Genomic DNA, 24,045 nt, shown 5'->3' with positions numbered 1-24,045 from the left:
ACAGATTTGGATTGTAGGTGATTACTAGAGGCACAGGGTTATTTTTTTCTTTAGATTTGTAATATAGCAGGTGATTCCTTGATATTCTGTTGGCTCATATAATTTGGTTTTGAATTGTTCTTGGATGGTAGCCCTGATTCAAAACGGTCTTTCTGAGGCGACCAAGGTGTTCATCTCTATCCATGGGGTTGGAACATATACGATTGATTCTGATGGCTTGGCTGTAAACAATAGTTTGTGTTTTGGATGGAAACTGTCCCATTTAAGGTATGTTGGACGGTCAATTGGCTTCTGCTACAGGGATGTCTCTATTGCATTGTTGTTTAGCTTAATGATGGTGTCCAAAAAGTTAATTTCAGTGCTAGAGTAGTTGAGTTACTGGTGGGATAAAATTGATTAAACTATTCATGGAACGTCATTAGCTGTGGTTCAGACTCTGTCCAGATAATTAAAATATCATCAATGTAGCGGTAGTATGCAAGAGGCCTGATGGGACATGAGGACAAAAAAATCGCTTTCAAGCTTGGCCATGAAAAGATTTGCATACTGTGGAGCCATTTTACTTCCCATGTGCCAGTCTCCTGTAGATATATCTTGTTGTCAAGTTCAAATTGTTTGTGAGGATGAATCTTGTAAGTTTCTCCACAGAATCAGCATCAGTCCCTGTGTTTTCCATGAAGAATTTGCAGGCATTTAATCTTAATTTCATATCTACTGGCTAACACGGTACAAAGATATACATCTTTCCTGTATCAAAATGGATACCAGAATGTACCGCATCTTTATGGAACTAAAGCCACGTCTGAAGAAACGTGCACAAATGAACAGCAACGTTTTTTTTCTTATCTAATACAAAAAGGAAAATCTAATTCCCAAACGACTCTGGATTACAAACCCAATTCTTCATACCTTATAACACCCATTATGCACAAAACCTTTGTCACAGGACTTCTGAGAGACTAAGGAACCACCTTTTGAATGTCTGCTACAGCATAAAGAGTAAAGTCCAAGGGCAATTGGAAACTCTAAGGTAAAAGCTTACAGAAAACAGAGCAAAGATTACAACAATACTACAACAACCTACGGACCTTTCTGATTCATAACAAGGAAAGAAACTACACAGATTGTATAGAGTCCTGAATTGAGGCGCAAAGAGATACAAAGCCAAAACCTGACAACTTGGACAACCACTCTATTCCAGAGTCAAAAGCATCTGTGTCATCAATCTCTCAGATTATAAACCCAACACCTTCACCTGGACACAACTCTCATTTGGATAAATATATAAACTCCTTCAGATATTTGATAAAAGCCACCATCATAAACAGTAACAAGAGACCAGCATCCAACATCAGTGCCCAGGAGAGAAAGGTCATACAGACTTTGAAAACCAACAAAGAAATCATCATTAAATCTGCTGACAAGGGAAGAGCAACAGTCATGAAGAATACATCAGACTACATGAAGGAAGCAAACAGACAACTTATGGACACACGCTACTACAAAAAATTGGGAGTCAGATCCTACACAGGACTAAATACATAAGACCGGATGACCTGATACCAGAGTCCAAGAATAGGGACATTCTACATGCTTCCCAAAATCCACAAATCCAGATAAGACCAATTAATTCATGTGTGGGCACCCTTACTGAGCAGGTATCTGGATGGGTAGAGGGTGTTCTTAAACCCTTGGTAAAGGATACACCCAGCGACATTCAGGACACAACTGACACATTGAATAAACTAGCAGCAATAGGTCCTGTGCCAGAAGGAATCATCCTGGCCACCATGGATGTGGAATCCTTGTACTCTAATATCCCACACCAGGATGGATAAAATGCCTGCAAATTCTTCATGGAAAACTCAGGGACTGATGCTGATTCTGTGGTGAAACATATAAGATCCTCACCCAGAGTTACTTTGAATTTGACAAGATACAGCTCTGGCAAAAATTAAGAGACCACTGCAAAATTTTCAGTTTGTCCGATTTTTCTCTTTATAGGTATATTTTTTTAGTAAAATGTAAATTGCGCTTTTATTCTGTAAACTACTGACATGTCTTTGAATTTCCAAGCACTAAATTTTATATTTATTTTCAGAAAAGGAGAAATGGTCAAAATAACAAAAAATGCAGTACTTGCAGACCTCAAATAATGCTAAAGAAAACAAGTTCATAATCATTTAGAAACAAAAATACTAATGTTTTAACTCAGGAAGAGTTCAGAAATCAATATTTTGTGGAATAACCATGATTTTTAAATCACAGCTTTCATGCATCTTGGCATGCTTTCCACCAGTCTTTCACACTGCTTTTGGGTTACCTTATGCCACTTCTGGTACAAAAATGTAAGCAGTTCTTTGCTTGATGGCTTATGAATATCCATCTTCCTCTTGATTACATTCCAGAGGTTTTCAATGGGGTTCAGGTCTAGAGATTGGGCTGGCCATGACAGGGACTTGATGTGGTAGTCCTTCATCCACACATTGACTCACCTAGCTGTGTGGCATGGCGCATTGTCCTGCTGGAAAAAAGTCCTCAGAGTTGGGGAACATTGCCTGAGCAGAAGGAGTCAACTGTTTTTCCAGAATAACTTTTTTGTATGTGGCTTTATTCATATGTCCTTCACAAAGATTAACCTGGCCAATTCCAGTCTTGCTGAAGCATTCCCAGATCATCACTGATCCTCCACCAAATTTCACAGTGGGTGCAATACACTGTGGCTTGTACACCTCTACAGGTCTCAGTCTAAACATTAGACGACCAGGTGTTGGGCAAAGCTGAAAATTACACTCATCAGAGATTACCTTACGCCAGTCCTCATGGTCCAATCCTTATGGTCTTTGGCAAACTTCAGTCTGGCTCTCCTTTTGCTTCTCATTGATGAAAGGTTTTTTTTCTAGCTTTACATGACTTAAGCCCTGCCTATAGGAGCCTGTTACAAACTGTTCTTGCCGTGCACTTCACCCCAGCTGCTATTTGCCATTCCTTTTGTAGATAACTTGATGTCACACTGTGGTTGCTGAGTGACATTCGAATAAGATGACGGTCATCCTGGTCAGTGGAGAGTCGTTTTCGCCTGTGTGTCTGTCTGTAGCTTTGTTGTCCCCAGTGTCTGCTGCTTCACCTTGCTGTAATGGACTGCTATCTTAGAAATTTTAAGTATGGAAGCAACATGACACTCACTATATCACTCTGCTAGTAAAGCCAGAACTGAGCCCTTCTTTTCCTCACTCAAGACCTTTTTTCTACTCCTTTGGCATGGCTAAAAGTTACTTTTTCTTTCCAATTACTTTTGGGATATTACTAGCAGTTGTTTTGCCATCCAGCTTGTCCTATTGCAAGAGGATTGTAAACACCACAGCAGGGTTTTTTCTATTTCCTTCATAAAATAAGATTTGGCTCAGGTGATCACCTAATAAGAAGCACATTAAGTACAATGAGGTGTACACTGGTTGGAATTCAACTGACACTGGAATGGAATGGCTGCCAGACATGTAGAGAAGCTGATTTTTATAAAACTGCAGTGGTCTCTTAATTTTTGCCAGAGCTGTATATCTACAGGAGACAGGCACAGCAATGGCAAGTAAAATGGCTCCACAGTATACAAATATTTGCATGGCCAAGCTTGAAAGCGACTTTTTGTCCTCATGCCCCATCAGGCTTCGGGCCCAATACCGCTACCTTGATATTTTAATCTAGACAGAGCCTGAGCCACAGCTGAAGATGTTCCATGAACAGTTTAATCAATTTCATCCCACAATCAACTGAACTACTCTAGAGAACAATGAAATAGAGACATCCCTGTATCAGAAACCAGTTGACAATCCAACATACCTTAAATGGGACAGCTTCCATCCAAAACTATTGTATCTGATGACTTGGCTGTAGACAATCGTATATGTTCCAACCCCATGTTTAGAGATGAACACCTTGGTCACCTCAGAAAGACCTTTTTGATTCAGGGCTACCATCCAAGAATTCAAAACCAAATTACAAGAGCCACCAAAATATCAATGAATCACCTGCTACATTACAAAGCTAAAGAAGAAAATAACCAGGTACTGCAGGAACCTTTTCTTGCAACCAGAAAAAATGACCACAGAAAAGAAAGATCCCCAATTCACATCAGGACTACAAGATCCCAGGTACTTTCAGCTGCATCACATCTAGTGTGGTGTACTTAATTATTTCTACTAAATGTCCAACTGGGGGGCTGTGGGGAAGACCAGACAAAACCTGTGAACAAGGATGAGTTCTCATTGCCACACAATAAGAGAAAAAAGAATGGATTACCTGTGGCAAAACATTTTTGTATGCCTGATCACAGTACTATGGACATGACGTTACTTGTATTGAAAGGTAACTGCAAATGTCAGAGAGACAGAAGAATCTGGGAGTATAAACTCATGACAGCCTTTAGTACACTCAGTGCAGGAATGAATGTGTCACTTGGATTTATGTCTTTTTACATCAATTAAGGAATTTGCTCCTTAGACCTTGTCGGGGATTACAACACAGAACCAGACCCCAATCAGAGGACAATAAAAACATTCGTACTCCTTATCTATGAACTGTTCCAATATTTATGGCCATAATGATAGTTCTGCTTCACGTCACTTGTCTTATCCACTGCATTTTTTCTGTGCTGTGTATAAATATGTGATTCTTCAGATTTTGTATTAGTCTATGTCTGATGAAGAGACCCGAGTAGTCTCGAAAACTTGCAATTTGTTACCTTTTAATAGCTAGCTGAAAAGATGGTATCAACTACCGAGGAATCTCAATTCTGAATATTTTGCTTAAACTTGTCAGTCATATAAGACACTTAGTGCCTTTAAAAATCCTGCATTTATTGTATAAAACTTCTCCTGGTGTGCAAAAAGGCTCTTCATTCCCTTATGCAAAATAGGGTACTAAGCTTCACACTCAGGGCAAGTCGATGTGTCAGATGAAATGGCGGTGGCTGAGCTCACGACTGTAGCTGCTCCACTACAGTATAATGCATGGACTGACCGCAGATCTCCCGACCCGAACATGACTGCTCCATAGAAATAAATTAAAGCTTTCATGCTCAAAGTCGGGGAGACCCATGACTAGTCCTTGCATTGTGGTTGGAACCTGGACTGATTTGCACAAATGTCTGAATGCACCCTATCAGTGAGTAAGCATAGATGCCAAACTTTCTCCTGAAATAACGCAGGCTCTGGGCAAGCCTTTCCTGCTCATCAGAGAGGTGGGCAGGGGTGAATTTCCAATATATAGCTGCAAATGTGTGTAAAGAATTATGTGGAGTCTATAGCATAGGATTTATATATTGAAGTAAAAAGCAGTAAAAAGCACAACAGCTGCGTGTGGCAGCCCAGATTTGATTTATCGTGTTTGGCAACCAAGGATAAGGTAAGATTTGTGTTTCTCACATCAAACTCCATTTTGGGACAGAATGGTGAGAGGTTCAAAGCCAGAATTTGAGAATTTGGGACCCATTTATATACCACAATTTAAAAAAAGAAAAAAAGTTAACACAATCTCAATTTATTTGACGTTCACCATTTAACTTATGCAATGCATCTGGAGTTTATCAATGCTTGCACAGGCGGCAAAAATGGAAAAGAAAACAGGTCCATCAAATGTTTAATTCATGTTGACCCAATTCTGGAATAAACAAAACAATAGAATACATATTTATAGCACGTTCTAATACCTTGGAAATATAATATATGAAACATTGTTATTGGAGATAACTTTTCTCTACGTGTAGAATGCAAGCTAGATATTGGTTAGACAAAATGACAGCTGTACAACAAGGTCACGAAAATCGGCTTCAGATGTATCTATTTGTTCAAGCCTTTCTAAGGTGTATATATGTATATTTATTTGGCACCATTCCTGCAATTCTAGAGTAGTGTCCTTGGTGGTCACATCACCCTGCTATATCTTGTGACAGCTGCAGCTGATCAACAAATGCTGATCGGTGGTGGTCATGTGACATAGGAACAGCCACTGTCCGATAGGCAAGTTTGAAGGTTTATTTTTCCCCCATGATGGGCAGTGAAGATATTAAGAAGGATTTGTCCAGAGATTGATATCTCCTTTAATTTAGTTATTGTCTTGCCTATTAAGGAAAGATGACTAAAGCCATTTTATTACAAGTGTGAAATAACAAAATAGCAACTAGTTAAATATTTGCCCTCCATAATTAAAACAGAAATATAAATGAACACTGGGTCATACTTTTGTGATCCACTCACTTCATACAGGTCCCATCTTACATTCTACTAATAAATTCTAGAACAGGATCATACAGGCCAACATGAATGTTACAAGTGTGGCAGACAGCGCCATAAATTACAGCACATTACCAAATAAATAGGAGTGGCTAACAATACCAAGCACCAGGGATGGCGGCAGCTTAGGAACTGCAAAACCATGCATAAAATGCAGATGACACAAACATGTGCAGTTACCCAACGGTGTATGCGCATAATACAAAACATTCTTCAAAATGGTAATATAAAACGGACATGGCATGTATGGCTTTGAGATCATGGTTAGATATAAAACTGCCTAGGTTTAGCAGCAAACAGCTTTAAACTTGCAAGCCAGTATTTACACAATTAATACACAGTCATTAAATCCTACACAAAGAACAATGTAAACGGTATCATCCAGATATAAGAGATGATGGAAGGATATCGGTGGCATTTTGCGCAGTGTTATCGGGTTTGGCTTCCTCCTTCGCTGTGCTCATAGTTAACAGCACTGGGATTTGCTTTCTGCTGGCACGGTTTCTTGGTCAAGCTGCACACTGCTGACATCATTTTCTTCTACAGGAAAGTCCTTGGAGTTTGTGAGAATGTGGTCTACCAAGCATCGAGCAGCGTCATCAATGTTAACATTTTCCTGAAACAAAAACACAGAGTTCATCATATTTCCGTACGCTTGAAGAGAATCTACAGATGAAACTAAGGAAAGCAGCTTTGATCGCTAGACTGGAAATTTACCAAAATGATGGGCAGATGCACAAGTTAAAAAACACAAAAGTTGAGCTTGGTTTGAGTTGATGCACATATTAGTGATACTTTAACCAGGTAAATCAATTTGTCCATTGCAGATTGCCTACCTCCTGTATAAGCCATCACATACCAAATTGTTGGGTGACAAAATATGCAGCAGTAAAGGCCTTTAAGCCAAAACCAGACCAGGACTTGACCCTTCAAAAAGTAACCAGACTATTTTTGAGGTGCAGGGAGTTGTGAACCAATATATAGTTGAGAAGTTCTTTATATTTGTTGGGTATGTGCACACGTTGCAGATTTTGATGTGGATCCGCAGTGTTTTTTTGCCAGGCGGATTTGCATCAAATCCGCAGTGAAGTGCACAGGCAAGGTTAGTTTATGGTAAATGAAGAAACGCTGTGCACATGCTGCAGAAAAATCCATGCAGATTTGCAGTGGCTTTTATTCCGCAGCATGTCATTTCTTTTTGCGGTTCTGCAGCAGCGTTTTCCAGTCTCTCTCGGGAGAAAATGTACAGATCCAAAATCCGCACAACAAAAACGCATTACAATACGCATCAATTCAGCAAGTGTTTTCACCTGCGGTTTCAGCTAAGGGATGCGGATTTTGTGCAGAAAATTCGGCAGACTAATCTGCAATGTGTGCACATACCCTAAAAATGTATTTTAGACACTGGTAGGATTTGGCATAATACTGTCAGTTTGAGCAATAGTCACGGGACCGACCATATGCGAGATGCATGCTCAGTCACATGCCAGCTGCCTTCTCTTCCCATTTCTCTCAGTGGAGCATTGAGAAAAGCAGGAAGAGATGGTAGTCAGCAGGTGACCACAAGTATGCAAATCGCATGAGTCAGCTGACTACCACGCAAACTGAAAAGCAGTGGAAGCTAGAATCAGAAAAAGGCCATATTTACTTGAAATTATTACTTTTTTTTTTTATTTTGACACAAGTATCTGGTATTAAAAATAAAAAAGCTTTTCAAAATTCTCACACTGGCTTTTTTTAGACTCATACTTACTTTTTGGGTCAGGAAACAAAAACATATACATAGGGTTGGGATACAATCATTGTGGCTATGTTTTTTAATAAACTATTTAATGAGCATGTGCAAATGTTAACCCCTTACTGCCATCGGATGGTATAGTACATCCGATTGCAGTATCCCCCCCGCTTTGATGTGGGCTCCGGTGATGAGCCCACCTCAAAGCTGGGACATGTCAGCTGATGTGTCTGCAATAGCCGCGGGTGGAATCGCGATCTTCCCCGTGGCTATTAACTAGTTAAATGCCACTGTCAAACTCTGACAGCGGCATTTAACAAGCGCTTCCGGACATCTGGATGGAAATGCGCTTACCAGTGATCCGCGTCATGTGATTGCGGGTCACCGGTGTGTCGGCATGACAACCAGAGGTCTCCTTGAGACCTTTATGGTTGTTGTTGCCAGATTGCTGTGAGTGCCACCCTGTGGTCGGCGCTCATAGCAATGCAGTAATTTTGCTACATACAGGCGATCTGCTCATTGGCTCTGCTACATATAGGCAATCGGGTTATGGCAGCTTCTAGTCTCCCATGGAGGCTATTGAAGCATGCCAAAAGTAAGAAAAAAGGTTTTTAAAAATATGACATTTTTTTAAAAAAGTTCAAATCACCCCCCTTTCACCCCAAAAATAAAAATACACACATATTTGGTATCTCCACATTCAGAATTGCCCGATCAATAAAATAAAAAAAAAAAAAAAAAGGACTAACCTGATCGTTAAATGGTGTAGCGAGAAAAAAAATCAAAACGTCAGATTTACCTTTTTTTTTTTTTGATTGCAGCGACATTGAATTAAAATGCAATAACAGGCAATCAAAAGATGGTAACTGCACAAAAATGGCATCATTAAAAACCTCAAATCAGCACGCAAAAAATAAGCCAACACCCAACCCCCATTCACGAAAAATGGAGACGCTACGGGTCTCGGAAAATGGTGCATTTTTTTTTAATTTTTAGCAAACTTTGGAATTTTTTTTCACCTCTTAGACACCAAACATGTCTAGATTCTTTTTTATCCATGAACTCGTAATGACCTGGAGAATCATAATAGCAGGTCGTTTTTTAGCATTTAGTGAACCTAGCAAAAGAGCCAAAACAAAAAGTGTGGGCTTGCACTTTTTTTTGGGCAATTTCACCACACTTGGAATATAGGGTCAGATATGCCATCTCCTAAATGTGGATCCTGTGTCATCAGCTGCCATATTTCTCAGCAGTGCAAGTCCTGTTTACATAGATGATGCACCATTGAGATTGACAATCTTTTATGCTGCACAAAAGACTGTTCATTCATCATCGGGTAAAACAAACGCGTTCCGGTTATTGACAGCCTTTCTACACAGCATGGTAATCGTAATATCAAGCTGTTTTTAACGTTTGTTTTTAATTATCCTGTAGGGTAAAATGCCCCTTAGAATGCCAACAACAAAAAAAAACCCTGTGTGGCAAGATTACAAAAAAAATAACTTTCATAAAGTAATCGTAAAATGAAGAAAAAAAATAATAAATTCACGCAACACGAAAACCTTATTTAAAATCGGTCACTTTCTTAGGAACCAAGTAGGAAGCAAATCACTTTACTCAAGGAGGGGCCTGCTACCACTAGAAATACATCTAAATGAGTTTCTTAAAAGCACAACTCCACCGCTTTTTATTTTACCATTACAGTAATGTCACCAATCTGGGCTCCGTGCCCCTAGTATTTTACGCCACCAGCTTGATCTGTTAGTGGCACCGCTCCAGTCATCATCTGCAGGTTGCGACCTACCAGGTAGCTCCAGTGTTTGCTGCGTGAGACAATACCTATATAGGTTACTGCAGAAGATGTTCTTTGCAGCGATTAAGGGGTTTATAAAATACACTAAGACAACAAAAGGCATACAACGACATCAAATCCATTATTCTCTGTGCATGTTTCCCAAGATTCAATTAGTCATTTTCTCTGAGCAAATATTTATAATACATCATTCGGTTATCCTGTAAGCGTTTACACATTACCAAGAAAATAAAAGAAAAATATTCTACGCCACTTCCAGATTAGACGGCTTATTTGTATTAGGAAACGTTCTATTGATTTGTACAGACTGCCTACAATCATTTATAAAAACCATAGCACATTTCTGTTTCATATCTTCAGACTGTAAAAAAAAAAAAAAAAAGTAAAAGCAAATTCTTTATCTTAACAGTATTACATTTAGTTATGAAAGCTGAGGCCTGCTGTAGAAAAGGCCATGATAAAACCTACTTCTGTTACATGATTTTGCAAAGAAACTGGTGAAATCCACAGCAAACCAGGAAAAAAAAAAAAACCAGTCTGATTCCCAGGCCATGTTCACACGTTGTGTATTTGCTGTGTTTTTTAATGCAAATTTTAAGCTGCGTTTTGCAGTGCCCGCAAAGCCCATGAGATTCCAGAAATCTCATGCACGCCCATTGGTTTTATTTTCTTGATTCCGAAAACTGCTGCATTTTTGCAAACTGAAGCAGGTCACCTTTTTCAGTGTTCTTAGAGCATTGTTTCACCCATAGGAAGCAATAGGTCAGTGAAAAAACGCAGCAAAAAATGCAGGTATTAGATTTTGCATCATGATTTTTTTTGGGGGGGGGGGCACTAAACGTTATCAGCATGCAGAAGAGAAAAACACAGCAAAACCTGCTATTTTGTAGTGGCTTTGGAGCAGGTTTTACCAGCAGAAAACAAAACATACAAAAACACAATGTGGGAACATATTGCACGCCCCACTTTTCAGTTTTTGAATTTCCACAAAAATTTAAAATAATCAATAAATTTCATTCAACTTCACAATTGTGTCCCACTTGTGGATTCTGCACCAAAAATTTACATTTGGCATCTTTATGTTTGAAGCAGGATATGTGGGAAGATGTTGAAAAGTTCCAGGGGGCCTGAACACTTTCACAAGGCACTGTAGCTGCACTCTGCCAGCCTATAAAGGAGCTGGAGTGTGCATGCCCGACATTTACGCCATTTAAATGGGGCTCTATAGAGTTCTGTTATCCCTGCAGTCGGAACCCCATTGATGAATAGGTTATCCCTATCCTTCATTCAAATTCTTATTCAAGTCAAGTCACTATTACGCCACTTTTCAGACCCTTTTGAATGGAAATGGCTCAGAGATCCCACAAGGTTCTATCCGTACCACGCTTTATGAACACATTCAGCACACGAGTTCATAAGCTCCCTGTGTATATGCTGAAAATCAGAACATACTGCGCAATAGAAAACTACCCCCCCACCAACGTGAATATCTGTTTGTAACTTTGTGGCATACATTAGCAGAATTGGGTATATCCATGTACAGCGCTAGGAATGATCGTATTAGGCTCTGTTCACACAGATGTGTATATCAGGAAAAGAAATTTATGAGGAAAGGTTGCAGGATTTGGGAATGTTTAGTTTGCAAAAGAGAAGACTGAGAGGAGACTTAATAGCTGTCTACAAATATCTAAAGGGCTGTCACATTGTAGAAGGATCAACTTTATTCTCATTTGCACAAGGAAAGACTAGAAGCAATGGGATGAAACTGAATGGGAGGAGACACAGATTAGATATTAGAAAAAACTTTTTGACAGTTAGAGTGATCAATGAGTGGAACAGGCTGCCACGAGAAGTGGTGAGTTCTCCTTCAATGGAAGTCTTCAAACAGAGGCTGGACAGACATCTGACTGGGATGATTTAGCGAATCCTGCTTTGAGCAGGGGGTTGGACCAGATGGCCCAGGAGGTCCCTTCCAACTCTACGATTCTATGATTCTATCAGGAGGGTTTATCAAACTGTTGCTTCATGATGTAAGTTTATTGCCCTCAAGTACAATGAAGAGGTTATTGTTAATTTACTGAAAAAAATCAGCCCCTGGTGTTCATTTAAAAACCTCCTGGTGTCTTTCTTTGGAAGAAACTTTTACTTGAGGGAATTTGTTAAACGTAGTTACCTTTGCAGAGGTTTCATACCATGCAACAAAACCATTTTCTTTACAGAAGTGGTCCATCTGAGAGGGACTCTGTGTGCTGTTCTCCCTTTTTTGATCACATTTATTTGCAAGAAGAATAGCCGGTATGGGACCACCATTCGGAAGGTGAACTTTGTTATCCAGGTCAGATTTCCACTTTGTGATGGCTTCAAAGGTGGAACCCCTGGTTACATCAAAAACTACAAAGGCACCCACTGCTTCCTTGTAGTACACTCTGGTCATGTTTCCAAACCTTTCTTGTCCTAGGAGGAAAAAAAAACTACAACAAATTAGGAAAACAAATTGTATTAGTACCAAGTTGTACAATGTTCTTTTAATTCAGTGTGATCTCGCAAAATGCTGCTAGAACTAAAGTGGAGAGAAACGTAGACAGTATTTAGCAAGGTAAATACATTTCCACCAGAGAACTGCTTTTCCATTTGTGACCCGCTAGTGATATCCTGAGATCGTATCGGTCAAATTAGGGAAGGTAACAGTGCACACTCTAAATTTCTTTGTTAAAATACACCCACTTTCTTTCAGCTTTACATCACCAGCTGATACGATCTTAATATGTAAGCCACAAGTGACCCAAAACAGAGTTCTAGCAGCAGACACATCTCTACAACTGTTAAGAGGAGACTTTGTGCAGCAGGCCTTCATGGTAAAATAGCTGCTAGGAAACCACTGCTAAGGACAGCAACAAGCAGAAGAGACTTGTTTGGGCTAAAGAACACAAGGAATGGACATTAGACCAGTGGAAATCTGTGCTTTGGTCTGATGAGTCCAAATTTGAGATCTTTGGATCCAACCATCGTGTCTTGGTGCGACGCAGAAACGGTGAACGGATGGACTCTACATGCCTGGTTCCCACCGTGAAGCATGGAGGAGGAGGTGTGATGGTGTGGGGGTGCTTTGCTGGTGACACTGTTGGGGATTTATTCAAAATTGAAGGCATACTGAACCATCATGGCTACCACAGCATCTTGCAGCAGCATGCTATTCCATCCGGTTTGCGTTTAGTTGGACCATCATTTATTTTCCAACTGGACAATGACCCCAAACACACCTCCATGCTGTGTAAGGGCTATTTGACCAAGAAGGAGAGTGATGGGGTGCTACGCCAGATGACCTGGCCTCCACAGTCACCAGACCTGAACCCAATCGAGATGGTTTGGGGTGAGCTGGACTACAGAGTGAAGGCAAATGGGCCAACAAGTGCTAAGCATCTCTGGGAACTCCTTTAAGACTGTTGGAATACCATTTCTGGTGACTACCTCTTGAAGCTCATCAAGAGAATGCCAAGAGTTTGCAAAGCAGTAATCAATGCAAAAAGTGGCTACTTTGAAGAACCTAGAATATAAGACATATTTTCAGTTTCACACTTTTTTGTTAATTATATAATTCCACATGTTAATTCATAGTTTTGATGCCTTCAGAGTGAATCTACAATTTTCATAGTCATGAAAATAAAGAAAACTCTGAATAGAAGGTGTGTCCAAACTTTTGGTCTGTACTGTATAATATATATATATCTATATCTATATATCTCATGCTGCGGATTGGAAAAATGCACAGCAGGCGAGTTTCATGTGCACACAATCTCTTTTATATGTTGGCATACCCACATCTTTTTTTGGCAGAGTTTTCCCTGAAGAGCTTTCTCTGATGTCCTTTGCAGTAGCTCTGCCACCTGTATTCATGTATTTTTTAATGCTATACATAACATAATAGATAGAGGTATCCAAGCAAAAGATACAAGAAGGATCAGAAAAAAAAAAAAAAAAAAAAAAAAAAAAAAAAAAGAGAAAAGTGTGTTTCCCTCAATATACAGAGAGCCAAAAATTGTGTATGCTCACTTGCCTGGGTTGTGATTTGGCACAACATTCTTTAAGTACAGAAAAGGGCTACTGCACCAACTGCTGACTCAAGCCAGTGGGAAGAAACATTCAGGCTGTGTTCACACGTAGCGATTTTTTCACGGTTGAATAAACCGCATCAAAAATGCTTAAAAGCTTACCATGCATTTAAATGAATTTCGCAATTTTTGTGCAGATGTATGTTTTTTTTTACCGTGAAAAAAACGCTTTGTGGTAAAAACGCAGCATGCTCATTAATTCGCGGAAAATCCCGCATTTTTAGCTATTTTCTATGGGTCTGGAACGTGCGGAAATAAACCGAAAAAACAAACAAAAAAAAACGCAGAAACCGCGCATTTTCTGGGAAGGATTCCGGATTTTATGCAGAAATTTTCTGCATACGTTTGCACATAGCCATAAACCAAAACAGAAAAAAGTAGTGATTTCGGTGCGATGCCACAAAGGGAAGACAAGGAGGTATGTTCTTTGGCTCTTTCTTCATTAAACGTGTTTTGAAATTGGGTTGACTATCAGATATAGTATGTTTTACAGAGCCACCTCCCTTATATAGGGGAGGGAAGAAACTTGTATGCAACCCAAAACAATTAATACAAGTCACATATGTAAAATTTGCAGCGAGGAACAGTTTGTTTTGTATAAATGGGAATTGTGCTGAGTATTGTATTTGGACTATAAGATGCACCAGACCACAAGACACAGTCTTATAGGCCAAATTTACAGTAGCTTACCAGGTAAGGGAGGGAGCGGCGGCACTGGGTCACAGGAGGCATTGACGCTGATGCTGGAAGCAGACGGCGAGAGTGGGGTGATACTACCAGTCCTTGGCTGGAACGAGGGGTTGTCCCTCCCCGCGGTGCGAAGATACAGTCTCTGGGCTTAAAAAAGATTTCAGTGGTGAAGTGGGAGCAGAGTCCCATGCTCTGCCCATTGATTTCCTGGAAGCAAGCTACCATTTTATGACTAGTTCTAACAGCGCTCACGCTGACGTCATTAACAGTATCCATTGGGCCTGAACTCAGATGACCAATCTGTCCGCACCGCGACCTTGCAAACTTTCTCACGCTAGCGATGACGTCAAATTAGTTAATTGGACATAAACTCAGCTCAACTTTAGCATGTCACCGCAAGGCGCTGAGCAAGCATGCGCTGCTCAGTGTCTTTACTGGATGGCAGGCTTGTATAGTCCCATCATGCAAAAATTGAGCCTGCCATCTAGATGTAGCAGAGCTAGATGCGTTGTGGGCCAATTGGATCATCTTCTCGCAAAAAAAGACAGATGATACAAAAGTGACATCAACTACAATACTATCACCCCATTTGACACCGCACTGGGACAAGTAGGAAGAACAAGGCTAAGTGCCAGAATTAATCTTATGGATGTGCCATTTCTAGAGCGGTTGAAAGCTGATGTTTTTAGTCTGGGAGGTGGCCAATATCCATGATCCCTTAAAGGCCAAGTATACAGCCGTTAGCTGATATTAACAGCCTGGAAAGCTCCATGGGTATTACTCCCTTCCCAGGCTATAAACATCTGCTCGCAGCGATCCTTTTTCTCTCTGCTGGTTAATAAAATTGGGGGGACACAACACCATTTTTTTTAAGAAACTAGTTTAGTAATTAAAAACATGTACAGTAAGCTACACAAGCACTGTGACTAATATATAATTTATAGTATTCACATATATATGTGTTGGGTCATGCTGTGATTTTACTGTGAGCAATTTGTTTTTTCTCAGCCCAATCTGAGCAAAAGAAAAAAAAAAAAAAAAAAGAAACTGCAGATGAGCAGGGACTCCGAATAAAATTTGGTTTGAGTGCAAAGAGTATGAAGTCTTATCAAGATTGATATGTAGATATTGTAGTAAATTTCTATGTCTTGAGTATCAGGTTTTCACCTTGAAGAATTCCGATTTGGAGTATTTGGTTGGTCAAACATCCAGAGATCTTTTTTGAAAGTGCAAACACATTACTTGTCCTGATATGACTGACTATTCATAAGATTTTTCCTACAACTGGTCACATGCATGGGTAAGCCTAACCTCAAAATCATAGGACCAAATCCCTTATGACCATGTGGAGGTCACAAGATATCTATATGATGAAAATACACCAGTTTCATTTAAAACACATACATCTTCGGTTCTATTCACCCATTTAACATTTTTCACATTTGTAAAACTGATGAATAATGGTGCATTTCTTTTTTGGCAAAAAACTTATGCGTCGGAGCCGCTCGACACTACACAAGCACGGGATTGTGGAGCAGATTCCTGTGACATTGGTGCACCCCGAAATGACAGTGCATGGGTGTCGACAAAATCACAAGCCCATTCCTGAAAGAAAATGAAGCACCACCCATATGACTGAAAGAGCAGGCACTATATAACTAAACAAGGTGATTTTTCGAGAGGATTGCAGCACAATTTTGATTGAAAACGGGTTAGTGAAGCACATTGCATCACTAACACAATGGGGACAGTTTAGTTGCTAAAAATGACGTGACAGGTTCCCTTTAAATGTATGCTATTCTATAGCCATCCATCACTGGTAGGCTGCCACAAATAAAACCACAACACACAATATAACAGCCGACCGGTATTCCATACATAAAAGGTGCGCCAGTGTATGCCAGCATAACAGGGGACACAATGACAATTGGCTTCTGCCAACAGATTTAATTTCCACCTTTGTGTACTTGAATTCCACATTTTCTAGAACTGATACAAAAGTAAACAAAATTCAGTGTTGTGAAATCTTCATCAAAAAAGTGTCCACAGGACCAGGGAAGAAATATCAAAAGTGCAATCATATAATCCCTTTAAAAATATGAAACTTTAATAAATTGAGGTAAAAAACACCCCCCTAGTGCAATAACACAATTAACAAACTCTATACAATAATAACCTACGATAGCCCTACACTAGCCTGCTATCCCTTCCTGACAGTGGAGGATGGCACCCTAAAAGATATGATTTGGCGCCCCCACTCCGCGGCGGCTGTCCCAGACTCGCCCTAAATGACCCTTATAAACTACTGGTGGGAAAACAATAAGCAAATAAAAGAGATGAAAGATAGTGCTTAATATAATACACAGGCTATTAATGTACAATATATAAGACAGGCTATTACATGTAAACAGAAAAACCTCTTGTATAACCAATAGATAGTAGCAAGTCTTGTCTTTTTGGGTATTAATAGACCACAGAAAATATAGATTCCATAAGCTACCAGTAGATAGTGGCAATCTTGTCCTTTTGGGTATTAATAGACTACAGAAAGCATAGATTCCATATGCATTATCAAATAAAGCCAAAAAAACTCTCTGCAGTAAAATCAGACAAGATGAAAAAAATAGCGTGGTTCAATAAAGGAACATCAGAATTATATCCATATTGGTTCCCATAGAAGGCAATGGATGATACCTATTGCCAAAAAAAAAAAAAAAAAAAAAAAAAAAAAAAATTATAGAGACAGCTGGGGGTTAACCCAAACTTAGCTTCCAGCCTCAATGTGTTTCCCCATCCACATGGTTCATCAGGAGGCACAATAAGGAACCAGCCAATTCATGGATGTGAGGTGTCCAGATAGAGAGGCAAACCTGTCCAAATGCCAGTTTATATATCCTAAAATGGAGTCCAAGGACCAATCATGTCCCGCCAAGACAGACACACCCACATTTTCCAGGTCACACTAGGTCATAGATTGAGCAAATTCATTAAGGATACTCTAAGGAAAAAAAAACAAAAAACCCCCACACATCAAACCCTATTTCCAGCGGTATGATTCAAAAAGGGGATAGAATGATATTATGCAAAAAGCAGGAGACATAGAATGAAATAAATACCTGAAATACACGCTGAGTGTTTCAAAATCAATTCACTGTGATGCTAAACGTTCATAAAATATAACATGTCTAAACAGTTATAGCCGTGCGCTCCAGATGATTGAAATACAAGCTGAGCGTTCTAACATGGTGCGCACCCAGTGTCCTGTGGCGCTCCTCTGGGCATGCGCAGACAGGCGTCTCATACTTGATGAGTGCAGGCGTGCGCTCCAGTGTGGAATGCAAGCCACTTTCTGTATGCTAGGAGACGGCATGTTATTGGACATGCGCAACGGAGGTTAGATATAACGCAATACTTCACTGCGCTCCAATAAGGAGCGCTTTTAACCCTTTCTTTCCACTTGTATAGATATTTCAGGGTCAGTCTTATACTGCACTATGTAGCTGCATGCCAATGCGGACCACATATATGGACATGTCCACATACTGCAATATTTTACTGCACTCCAATAAGGCGCGTTTTCAACCCTTACTTTGCGCATATACGAACATTCCAAAACAGCCTTAGAACGCACTATCTAGCTGCATAATGTGAACTGCATACATAGGTGTGTCCACATCTCATTACATAGGACAAAACCGCACATGATGTTAATAGTGCGGAATGATTTAGCCATTGTCCCCCGTTGTTGTAGTTAAAATAGCCTAAGGAGTTATTATTAGCGTGTTTTAGTGGCATCCAAATCATATAGACGATATGAGAAATAGAAGATACCTAGATTAATTGGCCATAATAGGTACTTAACATAATATTAAGATTAAAGAATGGGGTCTAGTAAAGGATCCCCCATCAACACTTGGAGTAGAAGAAGAAGTAAGACAGTCTAGACAACAAGATGTAAAAAAGGGAAAATCAGAACAACTGTACTAAACAATGCAGGCATAAGTAAGGGATTCATTTAGCCCCTGTGGTGATACAGATTGCATTCTAAATATCCACTCAGCCTCACGTTTTAGGGTACCGTTAAACTTAGCGATGCACCAGCGATCCCGACGATATGGATCGCTGGTGCATCGCTAAGTGGTCGCTATTTAGCTGCCACACAGGCAGATCTCACCAGCGACATAGCAGGGGTCGGGGGTCGCTACTTACCTGTCACACTAGGCGATCCTGACGTCCTCCCGCCCGCGTCCACACGTCGCTAGTCGGTGCCACAGGAAGCCCAGTAGGAAGCGCCTGACGAGAACTGGTCCAGGACGTTCTCTCGCGACCAGCGATGAGCAGCGGGGGAGCCGGTCGGAGGCAAGTATAAGACATAGCGATATCGCTGCTACGTCACAAAATCGGTGACTTTACAGGGATATTGCTAGCGATATCGCTATGTGTAACGGGGGCTTTAGAATTGCCTTATCAAAATCTCCTCCCCTTAGTTTGGGTTTAACCAATTCAATAATAGAGAAGGAAATTTCCTCCAAATGTCCGTCATGCTTTTTATTCCACTGTCAGGAAGGGATAGCAGGCTAGTGTAGGGCTATCGTAGGTTATTATTGTATAGAGTTTGTTAATTGTGTTATTGCACTAGGGGGGTGTTTTTTACCTCAATTTATTAAAGTTTCATATTTTTAAAGGGATTATATGACTGCACTTGTGAAATCTTCATCACAGAATATACAAAATGATCACAATATTTCACTTTACGCTGAAATGCTTTAAAGTGGTTTAAAGAGGGAAGAGGGGTGGTGGGCATGGCTTTTTCAGAAGTTTAAAGAGGTAAGCCCTGCTTGCCAATGAAAAAGAAGCCACACTAGTCAGTCGTTGAAACAACCCTCTAGTAGCCTTAACTAGATGAGGGCAGAGAATGGAGAGTGGAGATGAGAGATAAAATAAAAAGGTATAACCCATCTGCAGGCAATAACTTTATAGCTAGAAGTCTGACATCTGGAACCCCAAGGATCCAGATTTGGGCTTTGGAATCCAACCCCCCCCCCCCCCCCCCAAGATTGGGCCGCTGCAGCACTATACTGAACGGAGATTAGGTGTGCTTGCTCAGCCTCTACTCCACTCATTGGACTGCCAACTGCAGCACTCTTTTTGGCAGCCCCATGTGAAATTTATGGAGCGGAGACGAAGTATGGGCACCTCTTCTCCATTCAAGACGAGGTTACGGAGCGCTATTCTTAGGGATCCAAATCCCAGATCTGGGATCACTAAGGATCATAGAAATCAAATCCTCAGCAATCGGCAAGTTTCCCTAATACTATGCATATATTACCCTTTAAAAACGGCTTCGTCATTCCAGCAGTGCTGCCCTAGCAGTCCCTGGCAGTGTTTCATTTGTTCTGTAGAGGTGTGTTGTACATGCTGTTCTGCCTTCTGCCACATATGACGCTGTGTGGATTCGAGCATACAGATAAACCCTTCATCCACTCCCAGTAACAAGACTGTATGGGTGCTTAAGTCTATGTTTATTGGGATGGTATGGACAACAATGGGAGATGGTAACAGATGGTATAGTAGAACACAGTAGTAGATGATCTCAGAGGTTGTTGAAAACAATTGTAGATGAATCAGATTGTTGTACAAAGTTGTGGATGATTTCGGGTAAAAACTATCAGTAAACAGACAATGCAGTATGTCAGTACTTGCAGATCAATAACACAAGGTGCTATCATAACAGTAAAGCAATGATACAGAGTGCTGTTATACAGAGGATGAGCAATACAACATACAATGCAGTGGAACAAACTTAGGCTGCTAGCATTGTGCTAACTGAACAGAAAATGCATATAACTACATGCAGAGCAAGAGCATTACAAGCTGAAATGCATTGCAAATATCATGGGGGGGTTGCACTATGGCCAGCTAACAGAGATGCATAGCACATATTACATAAATGCATTAAACCCTCAACAGAATCCACTTGATATAAGTAGTGATTTTGCAGGTAGCTGGACACATGTGAGCAGCTCAGGGATCTGAGGGAAAATGGCTACATGCTTCAGCTCTGGAAGCTGAAGGGGCGGTTCTGAGCAGATTAACCATTAGAGGGACAGAAGATGCCAAACACATGAATAGGAAAGAGAAGTGCAACTATGACATCTAATGGCCATAGCTGGAACAGCACTTAAATGTCTTGCTGCACATGAATGGACAGAACACATGCACAAGTGGGAGCAGCATTCAATATACATGGCACATCGTCCATGTCATCACTGTAGGCTAAGAGAAACCAGTGGGGCCCACCGGAGTAGCAGAGATGATAGCATAAGAATATAAACTTTTTTTTCTTAAAAATCTTTTTGTATTTTTTGTCCTTGACCGTTTCTTAGATACATTTTATAAATTTCTTCAAGGTAGAAAGTATGTGATATTGGCACACATGGCAAAACTATAATGGTCGAGTATTACACAAAGAAGCCCAGCAACTTTTATAACATTCAACATCTTTGCTTCATTAATTCACTAGAGAAATATTTAAAAAATCTTTGCTATTCTGAGCACGACTCTAAAGTCATGGAATGCATGTTAATCCATTTAGTGCATAACTTACATCTGTGGACCTCAATGGTTAAGAGGGGTCATGCACTAATCAAGGATAATGTTTATTTTGGGAATGCTTGCCTACATTAGGTGCAGTGAGCATGGTGCTTTACAGTTAGAAATATGAGATTATGCAAGGCCAAGATATACACTATGTTCCAAATTATTATGCAAACAAAATATTTCCTCATATCTTCTCTAAATTACCTATATGAATTGCAGTCATTGTTATTTTCCAGTCATCTAATATTCTAGTATAATTGCAATGTTTTTGAACAAACTGCCTATGAAAACAGTATATTTTTAAAAATAAGAAACTCAAAATGCATGTTCCAAATTATTATGCACAGCAGAGTTTTCAACCTTTTTATTTTGAACAAAAAAATGGTCAATTGTGAAATTATAAGCATTATCAGCTTATTACAAAATGAAGTCAAACAGTTTTCAAGTCAAAACTTTATTCTAGGTGATGTTACATTTGCACATAGGACCCCTTGTTCGAAAGAAGCTTCTGAACTCTCTCGTCCATTGAATTTGTCAGTTTTTGGATGGTTTGTGCTTCAATTGTTTTGCATGTGGACAGAATACCCTCCCAGAGCTGTTGCTTAGATGTGAACTGCCTCCCGCCATCATAGACACTCCTTTTGATGATGCTCCAGAGGTTCTCAATGGGGTTGAGGTCAGGGGAAGATGGTGGCCACACCATAAGTTTGTCCTCTTTTATGCCCATAGCAGCCAGAGACGCAGATATGTTATTTGCAGCATGAGACGGTGCATTATCATGCATGAAAATGATCTTGCTGCGGAAAGCACGGTTCTTACTCTTGAACCATGGCAGGAAGTGCTGTTTTAGAAACTCTACATAGATTATGGAGTTCATCTTTACCCCTTCAGGGATCCTAAAGGGGCCGACAATCTCTCTCCCCAGGATTCCAGCCCAAAACATTACTCCACCTCCTTCTTGTTGGCGCCTTAGCCGTGTTTTCATGGGGTGTCCATCAACCAGCCATCCTTCACTCCATCGATCTGGACCATCGAGCGTTGCACGGCACTCATCGGTGAATAAAACAGTTTGGAAGTCAGTCTTCATGTATCGTTTGGCCCACTGGAGCCGTTTCTGCTTGTGTGCAGTGGATAGAGGTGGTCGACAGAATGGCTTACGCACAGCTGCAAATCTCTGATGGACCCTGCATCTTGTTGTTCGGGGGACGTTGGAGGCACCAGCAGCTTCAAAAACTTGTCTGCTGCTATGACAAGGCATTTTTGCAGCTGCCCTTTTAACCTGACGCAATTGCCTGTTGGAAAAAGTCCTCAATTTTTCCTTATCAGCACGCACACGTGCTGGTCACGATGAAGTGTCTTGCCAATGTTGATTGTAGTCATGCCTTGACCTAAATACTCCACAATTTGTTGCTTCTCAGCAGCCGACACATCATTTTTCTTTCCGATTTTGGCAAAAAATGTAGGCTGCTTAATAATGTGGAACAGCCTTCTTAAGTAGTCTTGCCTTTATTTGGACACACCTGACAAACTAATTTGCACAGGTATCTGCAATTGCTTTCAGTGATATAAAGAGCCCTGACACACATCACCATCAATGAGTTTAAATGCCAAACAAAAAAATTCTAACCTTATCACTCCTAAACTCTTTATGCATAATAATTTGGAACACAGTTTAATGCAATTAAAAAAAAAAATTATTAAAATATGAGAGTCCTCAGTGGACGATACCAATTCTTCAGTTAGCCATTAAAAGCTAACAAACTGCAAGCTTTCGAGACTACAAAGGTCTCTTTATCAGGCATACAATGACAAAAACTGAATAGTGACTTTTCTACACAACAGGACACAGGAATAATGCAGTAGATAGATCAGCTTCATGTCACTTGTCCTATCAGAATGAGAGAAGAAGCAGTTGTGGCATAAATATTGGAACACTTCATAGATAAGGAGCGCAAAAGTTTACTTGTCCTGTGATTGAGGTCTGGTCCATGGTTGTGATGCCCCCAAATTGTCTCAGGAGACCATTACCTAAATGCTGATTATATAGGTCACCAGTATATATACACACAATCAAAAATATCAAAAAATACAAAGATCAATTAAATATGAGAACTTGAGTCGTAATGTGACTGATTGTTTATATGCATTGCTTTCCACATGTACAGTACAGACCAAAAGTTTGGACACACCTCATTCAAAGAGTTTTCTTTATTTTCATGACTATGAGAATTGTAGATTCACTCTGAAGGCATTAAAACAATGAATTAACACATGTGGAATTATATAATTACAAAAGTGTGAACCAACTGAAAATATATCTTATATTCTAGGTTCTTCAAAGTAGCCACCTTTTGCTTTGATTACGGCTTTGCACACTCTTGGCATTCTCTTGATGAGCTTCAAGAGGTAGTCACCAGAAATGGTTTTCACTTCACAGGTGTGTCCTGTCATGTTTAATAAGTGGGATTTCTTGCCTTATAAATGGGGTTGGGACCATCAGTTGTGTTGTGCAGAAGTCTGGTGGATACACAGCTGATAGTCCTACTGAATAGACTGTTAGAATAGACTGAACCCAATTGAGATGGTTTGGGGTGAGCTGGACCACAGAGTGAAGGCAAAAGGGCCAACAAGTGCTAAGCATCTCTGGGAACTCCTTCAAGACTGTTGGAAGACCACTTCCAGTGACTACCTCTTGAAGCTCATCAAGAGAATGCCAAGAGTGTGCAAAGAAGAACCTGGAATATAAGACATATTTTCAGTTGCTTCACACATTTTTGTTAATTATATAATTCCACGTGTTAATTCATAGTT

The 24,045-nt window shown here is 40.1% G+C and overlaps 1 protein-coding gene across 1 annotated transcript in view; it reads right to left on the bottom strand.

Moving 5' to 3' along the window:
- Nucleotides 1-5,519: 5,519 nt before the first annotated feature.
- The window catches only part of RAB32 (RAB32, member RAS oncogene family), a 71,803-nt gene continuing 53,277 nt past the window's right edge, over nucleotides 5,520-24,045 (bottom strand). Inside the window, exons 2-3 of the mRNA XM_073557675.1 lie at nucleotides 12,009-12,289; nucleotides 5,520-6,903 (exon numbers count right to left, since the gene is read on the bottom strand). Coding sequence (XP_073413776.1) covers nucleotides 6,754-6,903; nucleotides 12,009-12,289 — 431 coding nt within the window. The 3' untranslated portion in view covers nucleotides 5,520-6,753. The remainder of the gene's footprint in view (nucleotides 6,904-12,008; nucleotides 12,290-24,045) is intronic.

The sequence above is a fragment of the Dendrobates tinctorius genome, unplaced genomic scaffold (assembly GCF_039654945.1).
Source record: "Dendrobates tinctorius isolate UK_male_01 unplaced genomic scaffold, ASM3965494v1 ptg000250l, whole genome shotgun sequence".
In the NCBI taxonomy this organism is placed as follows: domain Eukaryota; kingdom Metazoa; phylum Chordata; class Amphibia; order Anura; family Dendrobatidae; genus Dendrobates; species Dendrobates tinctorius.
Note: the sequence above shows the minus strand (reverse complement) of the source record. Positions and strands in the feature narration are given on the sequence as shown.